We start from the raw sequence: 15,141 nt of genomic DNA, 5'->3' as shown, positions 1-15,141 counted from the left end.
TTTTGTACTTTATTAATATTCTGATTAATTAGAAATAAAAGTGCTTAGTACATATGACCCTTTCTGACTATTCCAACTGCAAAACTTAAAAATGTTAAACTGAGATTTATGCCCTTTCAGTTACTTCCACCTAGCTTTTTACTATGAATAATCTTTATGAATTTCTAGGTAATGTAAACTTTAAACTCTTGGGTTTTGTTTTCTGACATTTGTATGTTTGAAATTTGGATTAGTGAATTTAAAATTTCTCACTTGCCTGACTTCCTGCAGCTCTCTTGTAGATGGAGAATTATTCTACATTGCCACATCATATATTTTCAATCCAAACATTGTCTTCTCAATGGTGTACCTTGCAGCCAAAACAGGCCTGTGTGGGTCCACTTAATATGAACTCCTCATAGTTTCAGAGCTGCTGAAGAAAACAGTATCAGAAAAATGGCCTCTATTCAAGGAAAACTGTCTTTGTAATAACAAATGATTGCACTCTCTTTATCTAGTAGTTCTCTACTGTTCATGAATTTATAATGTCAGTATAATGGCTTGCAAACCTTGCAAATCTTCTCTATGCACATGCTGCCACTCGGTGTGCTTTCTGTGCTACATAGCGTCTTTCTCTGTTGGGGTGGGGCAGAAGGGCAAATGTGGAAGTAATTCTATAGCAGTATTTTTAGTATCTCCTCTCTTGGACTCTTAAGTTTTGATGTGTTAACCAGACTTCTGAAAAACTGAAATATTTCACTAAGAATAAACGCCTTGATTTCTGTACTCGAAGCTTGAATTTGGGAGTTTGAGACTGTACAAGGAATGTGGAATTGAATCCTTAACCAAATAATGCTTAACGCTAACAGTGGGTTGGTTTTCATGATCTCTTATGAGCTTTAAAATTCCTAACAGTTTCATGGGTATATTATACTTTTGTTTGTATTTTATTTACAATTTAGCTTTCAATATTATGAGGCTCACATTAAAAAAAAATAACCCAACTTGATATATGATGAAATCTGTTTTTTGCCCAAAAATATTTCCACCCAGTATGCTATGATGTATTGCCTGTGAGCTGCTCAGTGATTCATTTGTTGTAACTGCATTTCTGAACCAGAACGTGGAAACAGAATCATAGAATGGTTTGAGTTGGAAGAAACCTTCAACATCATCCAATGCAACCCCCTTGCCATGGGCAGGGACACCTTACCTTCCACTGGACCAGGTTGCTCAACGTCCCGTCCAATCTGGCCTTGAGCCCTTCCAGGTGAGGGACAACCACAGCTTCTCTGGGCAACCTGTGCCAGTGTCTTACCACCCTCACACTGAAGAATTCCTTCCTTATATATGATCTAAATCTGCCCTCTTTCAGTTTAAAACTGTTACCCCTCATCCTATCCCTATACTCTATGATAAAGAGTCCCTCCCCATCTTCCCTGTAGCCCCCTTTAAGTACTGGAAGGCTGCTATGTGGTCTCCAAGGAGCCTTCTCTTCTCCAGGCTGAACCACCCCAACTCTCTCAGTCTGGCCTCACATGGGAGGTGCTCCAGTCCCTGATCATCTTCGTGGCCTCCTCTGGACCCGCTCGAGCAGGCCTGTGTCCTTCTGATGTCCCAGATCTGGACACAGCACTGCAGAGGGGGGTCTGACGAGAGCAGAGTAGAAACAGGTATGATTTAGTGGAAGTGCTCACTGAAGGGACCAATGTATGTAAAGGTGCAACTCTTGCAGTATCCAAACATATTCTGTTGCTTTAATGAATTGAGAAGTCTATTATTTTTATTGCAAAAATACCTTTTATTACAAAGGTATTAAGAGCAGAATTTAGGTGATGGTTAATTCTTTGCCATTAGTGAATTAAGTTCTACCCCCCAGCATATTTTTGGTTAGACAGAGAAATTGGTAGACATTGTTAAACTAGAGAAATACATTCCATTTCAGTTTAATTTCTGGGGTTTTCACCCTTTTTTGTTTTCTTCATTTGTCTATTCAACTTAGCCCACCCTTCCATACAGTTTTTTTTTAAACATTCTTGTAGGAATAATGTTTCTTATTCTTTCCATTTCAGTGAAATGTATATTTTTTCATTTTGGTAATGGTCAGCAAAGATTACATGCATCATATTTTGAACCCCATACATTCTACAATCAGTATCTTTATATTCTTGAATTATTACAGTATTGATTCCTAATTGTCTTGTTATTTTCTACTGTATAAAAAGCTGCACCGTTAAAACTTGTGAAACTCCATTTTCCAGCTCTACTTTTTTCTTGCAGTTTCACCTGCACCATCACATCATGGCAGACCATTTATGTATTTGCTTTATTCCCTTCCATTATTACATTTTAAGGACACTGTGACAAGATCTCTTACTTTGAATACCTTTTTGAAACTTCTTGAAAGCCAATAGTCTGAAAAGTATATTAGAAATTCTCAAAGATTGTATCAGTGAGCATCTTGACAGTGACTGCTTCTTCTCCTTTTCAGTGTGAAGAGTAACAGCTTTTGCATTTGGAATCATACCTTACCTTGTGGTAACTTCTCTAGGCAGTGCTAATATAGAAAGATACTATTAAAAAAAGGTACTAAGAATTTTAAGCTGTGAAGTAGGATTGTTAAATCTACTTGAAAGAAGTTTCCTGTCAAGCTCTTTGTTTCTTCCCCTATTTCAACATTTTTTTTGTGTGTTTCCACCTGGATCCATGTTTGTATGCTAACTGCTGTGGCCGTGACTGCATATTCACATTGTGCATACTTTCCTATTTCTTCATTATATGACCCAAAGAGCCAGTTCCTCCCTTCTCCTTTTCCTCAAACAGGTACCCAGTCATTTAGATTTTCCTTTTTCTTGCCACTCTTTGCCTCGCTTCACCAAATTTTTTTTTTTTTTTTTTTTTTTTTGGTGATAATATTTATGCTGCTGTCCTTGAAGGTGGCTGCTGCTTTTGCCCCTTTCTTTACTTTTGTAATAGGGGACAGTCAGGTCAGCTATTTTTCCTTCTTATTTCCAAATGCTTTTATGAGTACCGAAGCTTTTAATTGCAATTTGCAGTAGAGCTGTTTATAGAAAAAACTGTATACAAATAGCAACCGGTATCAAGTCATCTGTGGAGTTTTTCCAGGCCACCAGCAAGTATTTGCCTGACCATAATTTGAGAACTGTTTGAATTGCGTTAAGAGAACAATTGCATGCTTGACCATTTTTACAGCAAGAAATGAGAAAATCAAGGCTACGTATACCTTCTGTGCTGTTAGAATGCTTTTGTTTATTTTTTCTTCCTTTTTTTTTTTTTTATGAGTTTCTAAAGGAAAAAAGCAGTTATATAATGTGGAGCAATTTGGTGAGGTTCTTTATTAAGGCATTTCTGCTTAGGACGATCCTTGGAATATCCCTTATTTTGGTTGATAGAGATTTGTGCTTACTACAGAAAAGTATGGTAAGGCCCATTTGTTAAGAGACTTATGCAATATACACTGGAGAAAAGTGAAGAACCTTATAATTTCCCTATTTATTATATCCTTGTTAAATACTTCTGTTTCTAGATTACTGATCTGTGCCCAAACCTGTGTAGTGACTGTAGTATCTGATTGCCCACTTCACGGCTTTAATGGGTAACTTAAATACAGGATACAGAACATTATTTTCAATGAGTTACGTATTTAATAAGTCAAGATTTTTTTTTTTTTTTTATACACTTTCTGTGTATGTCATAGACATTATGTGTATCTCAAGTTTGGACTGTTTTAATGTTATTTTATGTTTTGACTATTCTACCTTTTCTATTCATGTATTGGTGCTAAAAATTATTTCATTTCTTGTTACATTTTAACAAGTAAAAGAATCCTTAAGTCTGAGATAAAGTTGGAAAATCTACAGAGAAAACAAGCAAAATGTTTCTGAAGTGACCAAAAAAAAAAAAAAAAAGAATTAGAAAAAATAAATAAAATATGCTGAAGATCTTTGCTAAAACCTAAACATGTTTGATTTACTTACTGTAGGTTGATGCCTTGCGGTTACGATTGGAAGAAAAAGAAACCTTTCTGAATAAAAAAACAAAACAACTTCAAGACCTCACGGAAGAGAAAGGAACCCTGGCTGGAGAAATTCGAGATATGAAAGACATGTTGGAAGTAAAAGAAAGAAAAATTAATGTCCTTCAAAAAAAGGTGAGATCTCTAATGAAAAGATATGTTGTAAAGCTTTTAAGGCATGTTTAAAGGAAATATATTTATTTATTACAGCATATTACTTTTATTAAAAAATGCAAGGAGTAAGTCTGTAATAGTCAAATAGTTCTCTAACATAAAATATGTGTTACTGTTTTCCATGGGATCTTTTCTACAGTATTACGTTTTAATTATATTGTATCACAAAAATATTAGGTAATGCAGTTTCCACAAAATTATTTAAATTAAATTAAAGTCCTAAAAATTCTGACAAAACTTCTTTTTCTTCAACATGAGGGATTTAGTTATCCTTACTAACACTGATTTCTACTGTTTCCAAATAATGTAAATACATTGTGTGGAACTGCTAAAAGATTAGGATACTGTTTTTTTTCTTTGAAGACTTTTTTTTGTGGGGTAGGAAGGGAGTGGAGAAAGAACTTAAATTAAGTCAATTATCTGCCTTTCCTGTGAGCTAAAGACATTAGGAGGGGAGGCTCTCTCTGAACAGCCTTATTAGTCTTATTTCTAATTTTCCACAAATTTAGCTAACTATATTTACTCTCTTTGGGAAGTTGGATTTAATCATTGCAATTTCCACTTGGGGGAGCGGGGAGGGAATTTCCTGGAGAGGCATCTCTGCAAGGGTTCTGCATAAAGTAGTAGAGTGTTTATTTACCATGCTCTTTGTCTCACACTCACAAAAATATTTATGCTAGCAGGTATGCTCTGTGTGTGTCATGTATCACTCTATCGTATACAGATGCACTTGTGAGTGTACAGATAAAAAGTTCCTGGCATCAAATACACTCTACTATTACTTCTCCCCTCCTTTTACAGCCACTCAAAGAATGTCTACTCTTTACTCTATTATTATGTAGGTAGTTCATGTTACTGTGGTTTTCCTGCAGGATTCACATAGGGTTCAGATATTCTAGCTCTGCTTCAGTCTGCAGTTGGTTAAATACAGTCTTTAAAAAGCCAAGTCCTCATTTTCTAGAAACTGAGAAGTCTGCTTTTTCAGACCCAGGAAATAAGGCCTATCAAAACTGGAATATAGGTACTTATCCACTTTAATCTTATTCTGAATATTTGCCTTGTTAGCAATGCTGATGTTGTAAATATAGCAAACTTCAAGCCTTTATCCTTTGCTGAATGCTAATTGATTTTGAATATACTTGAGAATTTTGAAGAAAAAGAGTGCAACTTTTCTTATGTTTTGTATTCTAAAAAATGCCCAAACAAACCAACAATTTACAATTGGTCTCATATTTAGATCTTGAGAAAATAGATCAGTAGGAGGAATGTGGATTCAGTGATCAAAATTATGTGATGAATATAACTTATCACAGAGCTGTCAGCACTATCTGTCATGGATATGTGCTGAGAAATGTACAACACTTTTTCTGTTTTTAACACATCATGGCTATTTTATTAGGGCTTGCAGATGGTCTTGCCTCTTTTGCACCTGCTTCTTAATGAATCTAATCACTCTCAAACTGCCCTATCTCTCTTCACTAATTCAGAGTAAATAAATGTTATAGCCTTGTGAGCTCTAGTATACAATGTGATAAATAAATCCTGCTAACTGCTAGGTACAAAATCAGGGTTAGTACTAAATTAATTCTTTAAAACTGGAAGGAGCACCTGATTTTTTTTTTTTTTTGAGGTTTTTATCCTTAATAAAGTAAATATGCTTTATCAGGGGACTTATGAAGTTGAGTTTTTCTGCTATGGGCTACATACTGGGTTTACTTAGAGAAGAAAGAGCTATGATGATTACTTAAAAAAAAAAAAGGAGGGAAAAATAGTTCTTTTACATCACATAAAAGTTATGTGTAGATTTGCTTCTCTAAAGCATTTTTAATAACCACATTATCTTAATATGGAGATGATAGCATGACCAAAAATGCTAATATCAGATCATCATTACATCATTACTTTGTTTTTAGGAAAAAAAAATGTATTTGGAAAACACATTTTTAAAGTTACCCTTAGGTCACATTTTCAGTTTTGGATCATTATTTTCCTTGTGCTTCACTTCCAATATGTTTAGAGATAAATTCACTCACGGATATTTTGACTAGACAAAAAATTTGATTGAAATATTGTCCTGCTCTACTCACCCTTGTTATTTAAATAAATCTAGAGTATGATACTAAAGGATGCTCTCACTGTGTTTACTTTTCATGCATGTGGTGTACAATTCTGAAGTAGAAAATTTTGTAGTCACCAATGGAAATCCAGGCTTTTAAATTCATCTGGGGGAAAAAAACCCCAATAATCTACTTGTTGTAGTTAGCCCAAGTGTTCATTTTGGCAGTACTTATTAGTACTTATGGTTAGCTTCCTTGCGCATTACAGTGTCCTTGACAGCAGATGCAATCTCATCTCTGGATTGTGATACTTGCATGTAGAAAGGAAGATGTTCAGTGTCTGCCTGCCTTTTTCAAGAAGCTTTCCTGGCATTAGTGCCTTTCTGCTCTAGATAATTTTAGCCTCATTACATGAAGTTATGTGTCCCAGGGCATTCATACCTCATAGTCTTTATTCTGTCAAAGGGAAAGGGAGCACAGCTCCTTTTTGGCCATAGACAGATTGTTCATTCAGTCATGTGTTATTTCAGAAATATGTTGGGCTATGTATAATAGTACTTCCTAGTGCTGTAGTATTATTATTGTAATATTTTTGAACAATCACTTTTCAGGAATTTTCAGATAGTCTAGAAGTGGATGCTGTGCTTTAAGAAAAAGATTGCCTGATGTACCTCTTCCAGTTTTGACAACATACTTTTCAAATAGCAACCATATATAAGAATACATCTTGATGGAAAAGTATCTAATATATATTGTTTGCAGTAATTTTATCCTTTACTGGAATCTAATTATGCTTTTATCCATTACCCTTTGCTGGATTGCATGTGACTTGCATTCCTCCAGTTTTTGTTCATCTTCTCCTGACCTTTTTGCCACTTCTTTCACTATTGTTTTCACTTCAAGTGATGGCAGCCAGACATTTGCATGTTGAACATTTAGAAATTAATTTGTTCTCATTGTGCACATATAAGTGGAGAATTCACTGGATGGAAAGCTATATGGACCATTTCATATGACAAGAGGTGAAACAATTACTGGGCCTGCAAGTGGATTGTACTCCCTTCTTTCAGGACATTGCCCTGGTTTCTGTCTTACTCTCATGAAAACTCTTCTGAAAGCAAAGGAATTTCTTCTAGTTCTTCTTCCTAAGTTCTCTCTAGACATTAGGTTCTTCTGACGGTAATATTATAATACTTGTTTCCATTTTTCTTTTTTCTATGCAGGGCCACATTTTATATCTGTGCATTTTTATTTACTTTTGATATGAGGACTTGTGAATAACCAGTTATTCTAGTGCCTTCATTTGTTGATGCAAGATAGATGGCTACATCTTGCTTCACTCAGCCTAAAATAATACTTGTTTTAATGATTGTGTTCAAATAATTGAAGAAGGAAGAATTTGTATATAGTGCTTAAAAATATTTGTCAGTAATAACTGGAAACTCAGTAGGAAGGAATACGTAACTTGAAAGATGCAATTTCTAATGCTGTATTCTTTCTCTTGTATACATTATTGTTGCCTGCCATGTTGAAAAATACAAAGGAGTCCAAACCAAACCCATAAAAGCTCCCTTTCAAAGTTGGAGCTGTTTCTTCTCCTTTCTGGATAGCTTTTATACTTTGAGGACAGGACAGGTTCTGTCGAGGGCTCCCTCCCAAAAGCGTGGAAGAAACAAAACCATTGGCAACAAAACAGCGGTTGTGAGTCCCATGGGATGGCATAGGAACACACGTAAGGCAACATGTTGCAGAAAAAAGTAATGGGCTAGATAATGAGCTAATGATGCATTGTCTTTCCATGCAGTGGTTTTGGTGTAACTTTTAACCAAATTGAAAAAGTGCTACACTGTTCAGTATGATTTGCAGGTTTAAGGGAGGCCCAGAACTGGAACAGCATGCATTTAGAGGATTTGGATCAAGGTAGATTGGCATGGAGTAATAATAAGCTTATGTCAATGTCAGAGGTGCAATATTACTTAATATTTCTTTCTTTTAGAATCTTTGGCACCACTGTTACATTTTAGTGCCAGTAAAGTTGGGTATGCTGTTTTAATAGCCTTGTTTAACCTGGCAAAGCTAGTCTTACACCTCATATCTGTCAGTTTAGCACGCAGAGGGGCAGACCTCAGAAATCTTTATGTATTTCTTACCAGAATGTGCAAGTTCTATGAATACGGCCAGGTTGTATGCTGAAGGGCAGAAGTGCTGAACTGGATGATGATTCTTTCATGTCCCTTTTTGCTCCCAAATTTTCTCTTTCATACAGTGGCTATACTTGGTGTGTTTTGTCCTCTATGAACCTGTAGATATTTTAAAAAACAATTATATACTCTGAAGTATCACTCTCTGTCTTGAAAACGGTAGCTGCTGAGACAAGAACAGCATAGATGATGTAGACCTGGATCATATTAGGACAACAGCTTGTGGAAATTCTTTTGTGGGGACTATTATAAAAGAACACCATGTAAAGGGGGCTAATGTAATATTCTACTTTGACTTGCAACATAACTTTTCATGTAAAATGTTACAGTTTCCATCTTTAATAGTTTAACCTTTGTGATTGATGAAGTGCTACATGACTGAGGGCCCTAACCTACCAGCTAATTAGCATTTGTAGGAAATGTCATAAAGTTTTAGCTCTCATGTAATAACTGGAATCTGTACTTGGAGTGGCTGGACTGTGCACACTAGGTGATATTGTCCAGTTCATGTTAAATTAAAATGTGTTGTACAATTAATTGTATGCATGTCATGGTTTAACCCCAGATGGCAACTAAGCACCAGTACTGTTACCTGGTTACCTGTCTTCTAAAAAAGAGGACATTTCCATATGGTCAGATTAGGGGTATACTAGCATAAACAAGCAAGTCCTACTGTTGTGCTTAGAAATTTGCATCAGTATTACTGCTTGATGCAGGAATTATGGCTGAGAACACCACTGAAATTGAAACTTCTGAATCCAGAATGCTCCAGGAAGACCTAAGAGATCAGTTTCTTTCGTTTGATCTTAACAAGTGGAAAGTGCAAGCACATTGCTGATAGAAGATGCCTTTGATTTTTTTTTTTTTCCATGGTTTAATCAGTTGGAAGCACATTTTCATAATCCCGTAAAAGGGTCACAATGGCATGATGAAGGGCATTATTATTAACTGTCAAATTCTATCAGAACACTGTAAATAGACTGTTATGTGAACTGGGGTTTTGCAATTACCAAATCAGAGTTCTATCGTATTTCTCGAGTGAAACAACAAGTTCTGAACTAATTGGTCGTTCGGTAAAACAGACCAATGTTCTGACTGCATTTTACAGTGGTAAAAAATATCAGGGAGTCATTCTGGAGTAGCGTGAAAGTTTTGATGTTTCAGAGCTACTATGGTAACTATTGACTTTTGTATTACATTAAGAAATGTTTATTCTCATATTATATGCCCACTTAAAGGATACAGTGTTCAGCATCCTGAGTATTAGAAAATTGTACTTTGTTGCCTGCTTATACTTTTAGCTTTGCCAAAACATGTTATGTTATTCAGATAAGGCAGTCTGAAAGTGAGATGGAACTAAATATAGCCAATTGTTCATCTAGGGTGGTGGTATTGATCCCAGTACATTGTCAGAAAAATAGATCCTCAATGATTCTCCACATTAAAATGTAGCCTTGGGACCCTTAAACTTTGCATGTGATACACATCGAGGTTATCTGAATAAATAGAGAAAAAACTCAAGTCTAACCAGTGCAGCTGTTTAGATGCTCTCAGCCTGTACACTGAGACACTGAGCCTGACGTCATTAAGATGAAAGTTAGTGATAATTTTCACTTTCCTTTAGCTTCTTTAATTTCCCATTTATTGTAGGACACTATACTTCTAAGTTTTTAGAGGTTATAAAAAAATCACTGAAAATGTGTGACTTAGCATAGGTTCACTTAGTGAAGCCAACCTGAATTATCATCCATCCTAAAACTATAGCTATGAGTTTAGGTAAAACTTGGAATCCATGGTCATTATAAAGTTTTCCAGTCTGTGATTGAATCTACTGTTTTTTCCAATGAATTTGCTACCAGTGAAGCTAGAAGCCCAGCATTTTGTTGTTACGCCCATTCCCGAGGAACTGTTTGTTACTGATGCTTTTTTTGAAGTCTACACTTCAAAAGGAGGAGTTGGATTACATGATGCTTCTGCTTACTGACTATTTGAAAGTATGCACGTATCTTTATAGGATAAAATCACTGAATTCCTCAAATGAAGTTTCGTGAAATTACAAAATCTAAAAACTATTTTATCTAATGCTAGTTCTGTAAACATGGTAATTTTTAGAATATCAGTTATATTGTAAATCATGGACAAGTGAGTGAGGAAGTATTGACTGAACCTGATCTTAGTGTTAAAGTTGTTTGGAGATCTGCTAATAATAATAATGTCTAAACAGGTCTCTTCTTTATCAATGACAGCTGACAAATTAATGAAATGGCTGGAGATGTTTGGTACCAGGTGTTTGGAAGAATTCAGAAGTGTTACTAGGCTTCAGTATAAGTAGCTGAAACTGCAACTGGGCCTTAGTTTATAATAATTATTCCCCCAACATGAGGGGGAAGCATCTATTCTTTGGGATGGCCTTCATTTGTCAGAAAATATTACAAGAAGCAACATGTATGCAGTTTTTCAAGAGACAGGGTCAAACTGCAGTTGGTCAAACGAAAGGAACCTGTTTGTTTGCATGGTTGAAAATCCTAATTGTTTTTTAAAATCCTAAAAGTTAAAAATAATAATTTGGCTGCCTTTGTATGCCATCTATGGAAAACATTTTGGTTATATCATTTAATCCATTTGTGAGCTACAGGGTAAGAGATTGTTAGTGAAAGTGAAAAAAGTGCTAGTTATTTGAAGAAATAGGCTGAAATAAGTGCTTTGAAGAGATACTGACATATAATAGTTTGTGTAGTTTTTAGCACAGTCGTATGATACTATTGCTATGTACATTATTAATATATTATTAACTTTCTAAATGTAGTTATATATACAGAAAGGAGGCAATCTGTTGTAAGATCTAAAATATGATATAGTACAATATATAAATGAGAGATAAAAAACTCGCTTTTTGGAAAATAGTAAAAATGTATAGGTCACGTATTTAGAATTTTAAAGATAAATCCTTAGGTGTATATAATGTTGATCAAGTTATGCTAGCTAGTTTGAGAGGGTTCTTCACACACAGCTCTATTAAGAGAACTGAGTAGTTCAAGACTCAGGTTATACGTAACATACAGATGTGCTCTTAAAAACAGTATGCCATTTTCAAAGTAGGACTGAGCTTAATGAGATGCATACATAAGGGTTTTATACTGCTAGTGTGACACCAGTGCTGTTTGGCGAGAAAGGAAGCTGCCATTCAACTCAGAAATGTCAATACTAATTAACAAAGTTATCTTTAAATAAGATCCTACGTTTTACTTATGCTGAGAAAGCAGCCAAGTGGCATGGTGGGAATTTTAAGCTGTGTGAGGAATAATATTTAATTTTCAATAGAGTTGGAGGAAATTTCTTTTGAAGTGTGAAAGAGCTAAATTATGTATAGCGTGATTGGGCAAAAAGAAAGTAGAAGTTTTCATGTTTGGGCGGTGCAGAAGAACACAAAGGAATTATTTAGGGAAATGGATGACTGGTTATATATCTGAAAAAGAATGAGGGAGAATCAGAATTGCTCGAGAGAAGCAGTGTATTTTTCTGTGAAATAGTCGTCCAAGAAATGTAATAGGAGTCTGCTGATTGGAGTTAAAACTTGTAAGGGAGAGTGTTATAAATGTAATTAACAATAATTTTACATTAGAGAGGTGTCGTGACTTTTTTTTGAATTTTCATCTGCTGACTGAGAGGAAAATGTGTATCCATGTGATTCACCGATCATGGAACTGCATCTTTTAGTGGCAGCCTGACTATTCCTAACTGTCTGAACATGACAGATTCAGCTGGTTTTATACCTGCCAGCTGTTTACCATTGAATCCTTGACAGCTCATTTAAATGACACAAAATCAGACCCTTCAAAAAGTAGCTCATGAAGTTTTGCACAAACCGAAAAGGCTTGTATGTCTTACTTACATGCTAATCTTTTTCTTCAAGGCTCTTTCAAGCTCCACGGTCCAGGAGACTGATTTGTGGTAGGGAGGAAGGAGGTTGGGTGGCTTCTCATCTTTTCTGACTGACACAGACATTGAAAAGGGGGATTCACAAGAACATGCTGCAGCTGCCTCTCTGAATCAGCAGCCATTTCTCTGTGTATGTTGTAACTGAGTATAGGAAGTTCATTCTGCCAGGCTCCAAAATTTAGACCTGCTAGATTAGATTACCATTTTAGATGTATTCTGCAGTAGAATAAATACATGTATGTTAAAAGCATAGCTCTAGCTTTAGAACATATAAGGTGGCAAGCTGGGAATATGTTGCCAAGTAATACTTTAACTAAAGCAACAGTTGTTTTGTTCTGTATATCATATTTTGTTAGACAGCATAGCTGCGATTACACCAGTATTGGTAGAGATGTTTAACTCCTGTCTTTTTCCTTTGGATGCATAAGTTGTCACCTTCAACATAATCCTTTGTGAAGCTGGGAACTATGCATCCTATCAAGCTAGTATATTTGGGGATGTTATATACACTTCTTACTGCTACACGCTTAGTGGGAACAACCGTTGATGCTACTAGTTTTGGGAGATTTTTGGTAATGCTAGAAGTATTTCAAAGCTGTAATTACTTCCTGCTTGGGTAAAGTGAGGATGTTATTTACAAAATTGAGCAAGAAAAACATTTTGATATTTTTTATTTGTTTTAATTTGAACTACTGCACCATTCATACTGCAATTTGGTGTATTAAAGCTAAGTCTCAGACACAGTTCAAAGTTTACTAAGATTGTCTGTATACAAATTATAATGATAAATTTTAAATCTAAATAAATGGTCTGTATGATTCTGTATCATGGTTGTAGTACAGTTTCAAAGTTGTTGCTATCTGGTTTTTATTAATAATCCTTATTCCTTTTTAGCATACTTTAGCTAAAAATTGCTAGAAAACTGCAAATCATAGTTTTGTGAAATGCTTCATATGAAAGTAAGTTAATCAGCTTGTTAATTGTATAAACAGTAAAATTCATCAGAAGACAATTTTAAATCCTGAGCAATTCAGAAATGGTACATTTTATGTATGCTTTTGAGCCTATTTTGACTGAGATTAATGTTTTTGTCATAGTCTGATCTATGAAATATTCAGCAATGAAGTGACTGAATAACTTGTCAACGTGATAATCAATCGTGACCTTATTCTGAAGTAAAAAAGTAGGTCCCAATGCCCTTGTTTATCTCCTTGCTAGTATGGGCAGTTACAGTTGATCTGCAACTTGACCTAATATATATCTAAGTTTGTTACATCTGGAAATAAAAAGAAACATTTCCTAATAAATATAAAAAGTAGACTTGTGCATTAGCAGTTAGTTTCTACCAATTTTGTAGTATATTAAATTTCTACTCTTGTTGGCATAGAATCAAACACCTTAATTTATGCATTGCTAGAGCTCCTTGCTGTTGATAGTCATGCTTTCCCGGTGGTATTCCATTGCTGTCTCTCTGACTGAGCAGTCTGTGACTAGAGACTCTAATACCTGAGTAAATTGTGTATTTTATCACTTTTGGAAAAGCATCACTCTTCACCTTTGTGTGGAGCTCTTATTGGCTTTATGAAAGCATGAAGTTCAAAGACTTAAGAGTACGCATAGAGCTAGGTTTAATGGTCACAATAAATGAGAATTGTTATCTTCATACTTCTCCTTTCATATTATTGTTACCAGATGTAGCCAGATGTAGTGGTGCCAATTTGGTCAGATTGCTTTGATAATTTTCTTGTTGCCAAGTAGTATGTATTTCTTGGTGGTAGAATCAGCAGTGGTATATTTGAATATGAGTAGAATAAATCCAAATTTAGAATGGAATCTGAATCTAATTCACTTCCTTCTAGCACACCTGACTTTAATTTTTAACGCCTAGCCAGGCACAGTGCTGAGATCAAAGTGAAATAAAGAAAATGGAGTAAAGCAGTTCTTGGAAAGGAAAAATAAAAATAGCATAACATTGCATAATCTTTTATATTTGGAAGAAATATTTGACCCATTTGCCATTCACTTAGGAATAAATGTGCAGTAAATTTACTAAGGGTAATTATGCTAGTGTAAACCCTTATTTATCTGGGAAAAAAATCAGGCCAAATATATTTATTGCTTAAGAGATGCCTTGATTTGACAGCAGAAATCCCCAGACAAGCACAGAGTCCTTTATTGCTCTGTGTTTTAACCCCATGCCAAAGTTGACTGTACACCATGGAAACTTCTATACATTGCTCTCTGTAGTCCCTGCTGCTGATCTTGTGTGAGGGTGAGGAGCTGCTAACAGTCCATGTGAATTTGTAAACTATTCGTCTTAAAGCAGCTGCTTGTTGATAGACAGGATTGAGAGTATGTAAAAGCACATTTTAAATTTGAGTGAAATACCTGCTGTGACCTATACCAAAATCTTAATCTATGGTTAAGTCTGGATTTTTGTTGTAGCTGTCATGGGAGCCATAAATAGCCTGATTTAAATGTTTATTTTGAAAAAACAACAATCCATGACACTGGAGAGTTTCAGATTTTTTTGCATGTCAGGAGGTGGATGTGATAGTAAGCAGCTGAACAAATGTGAAGAACTTCAAAGTACAGAATCTAGACTACATAGGCAGGTAATAGAAAACAGGAGTTTGCTAATTTAGTTGCAGAGATCATCCCTGTGAACTATCCATGGGAGCTAGTCTTGTAAATTGTGTTAGATATACAAAACATGATTTCATGCATGATATTTTACATGTTCAGCAATTTTCAC

At 35.2% G+C, this 15,141-nt stretch overlaps 1 protein-coding gene across 16 annotated transcripts in view; it reads left to right on the top strand.

Moving 5' to 3' along the window:
- Nucleotides 1-15,141, top strand: part of ERC2 (ELKS/RAB6-interacting/CAST family member 2) — a 559,477-nt gene that overhangs the window by 209,022 nt on the left and 335,314 nt on the right. For all 16 annotated transcript variants that reach the window (XR_004405890.2, XR_004405889.2, XR_004405898.2 and 13 more), the window contains one exon: nucleotides 3,983-4,150. Coding sequence is in view for 2 of the 16 variants with exons in the window: in XM_032984316.2 (XP_032840207.1) it covers nucleotides 3,983-4,150 (168 nt within the window). In the remaining 14 variants the exon portion in view is untranslated. The remainder of the gene's footprint in view (nucleotides 1-3,982; nucleotides 4,151-15,141) is intronic.

The sequence above is a fragment of the Tyto alba genome, unplaced genomic scaffold, assembly GCF_018691265.1.
Source record: "Tyto alba isolate M040663 unplaced genomic scaffold, T.alba_DEE_v4.0 Super-Scaffold_3, whole genome shotgun sequence".
Classification (NCBI taxonomy): domain Eukaryota; kingdom Metazoa; phylum Chordata; class Aves; order Strigiformes; family Tytonidae; genus Tyto; species Tyto alba.
This window is presented reverse-complemented; position numbering and strand designations above follow the sequence as displayed.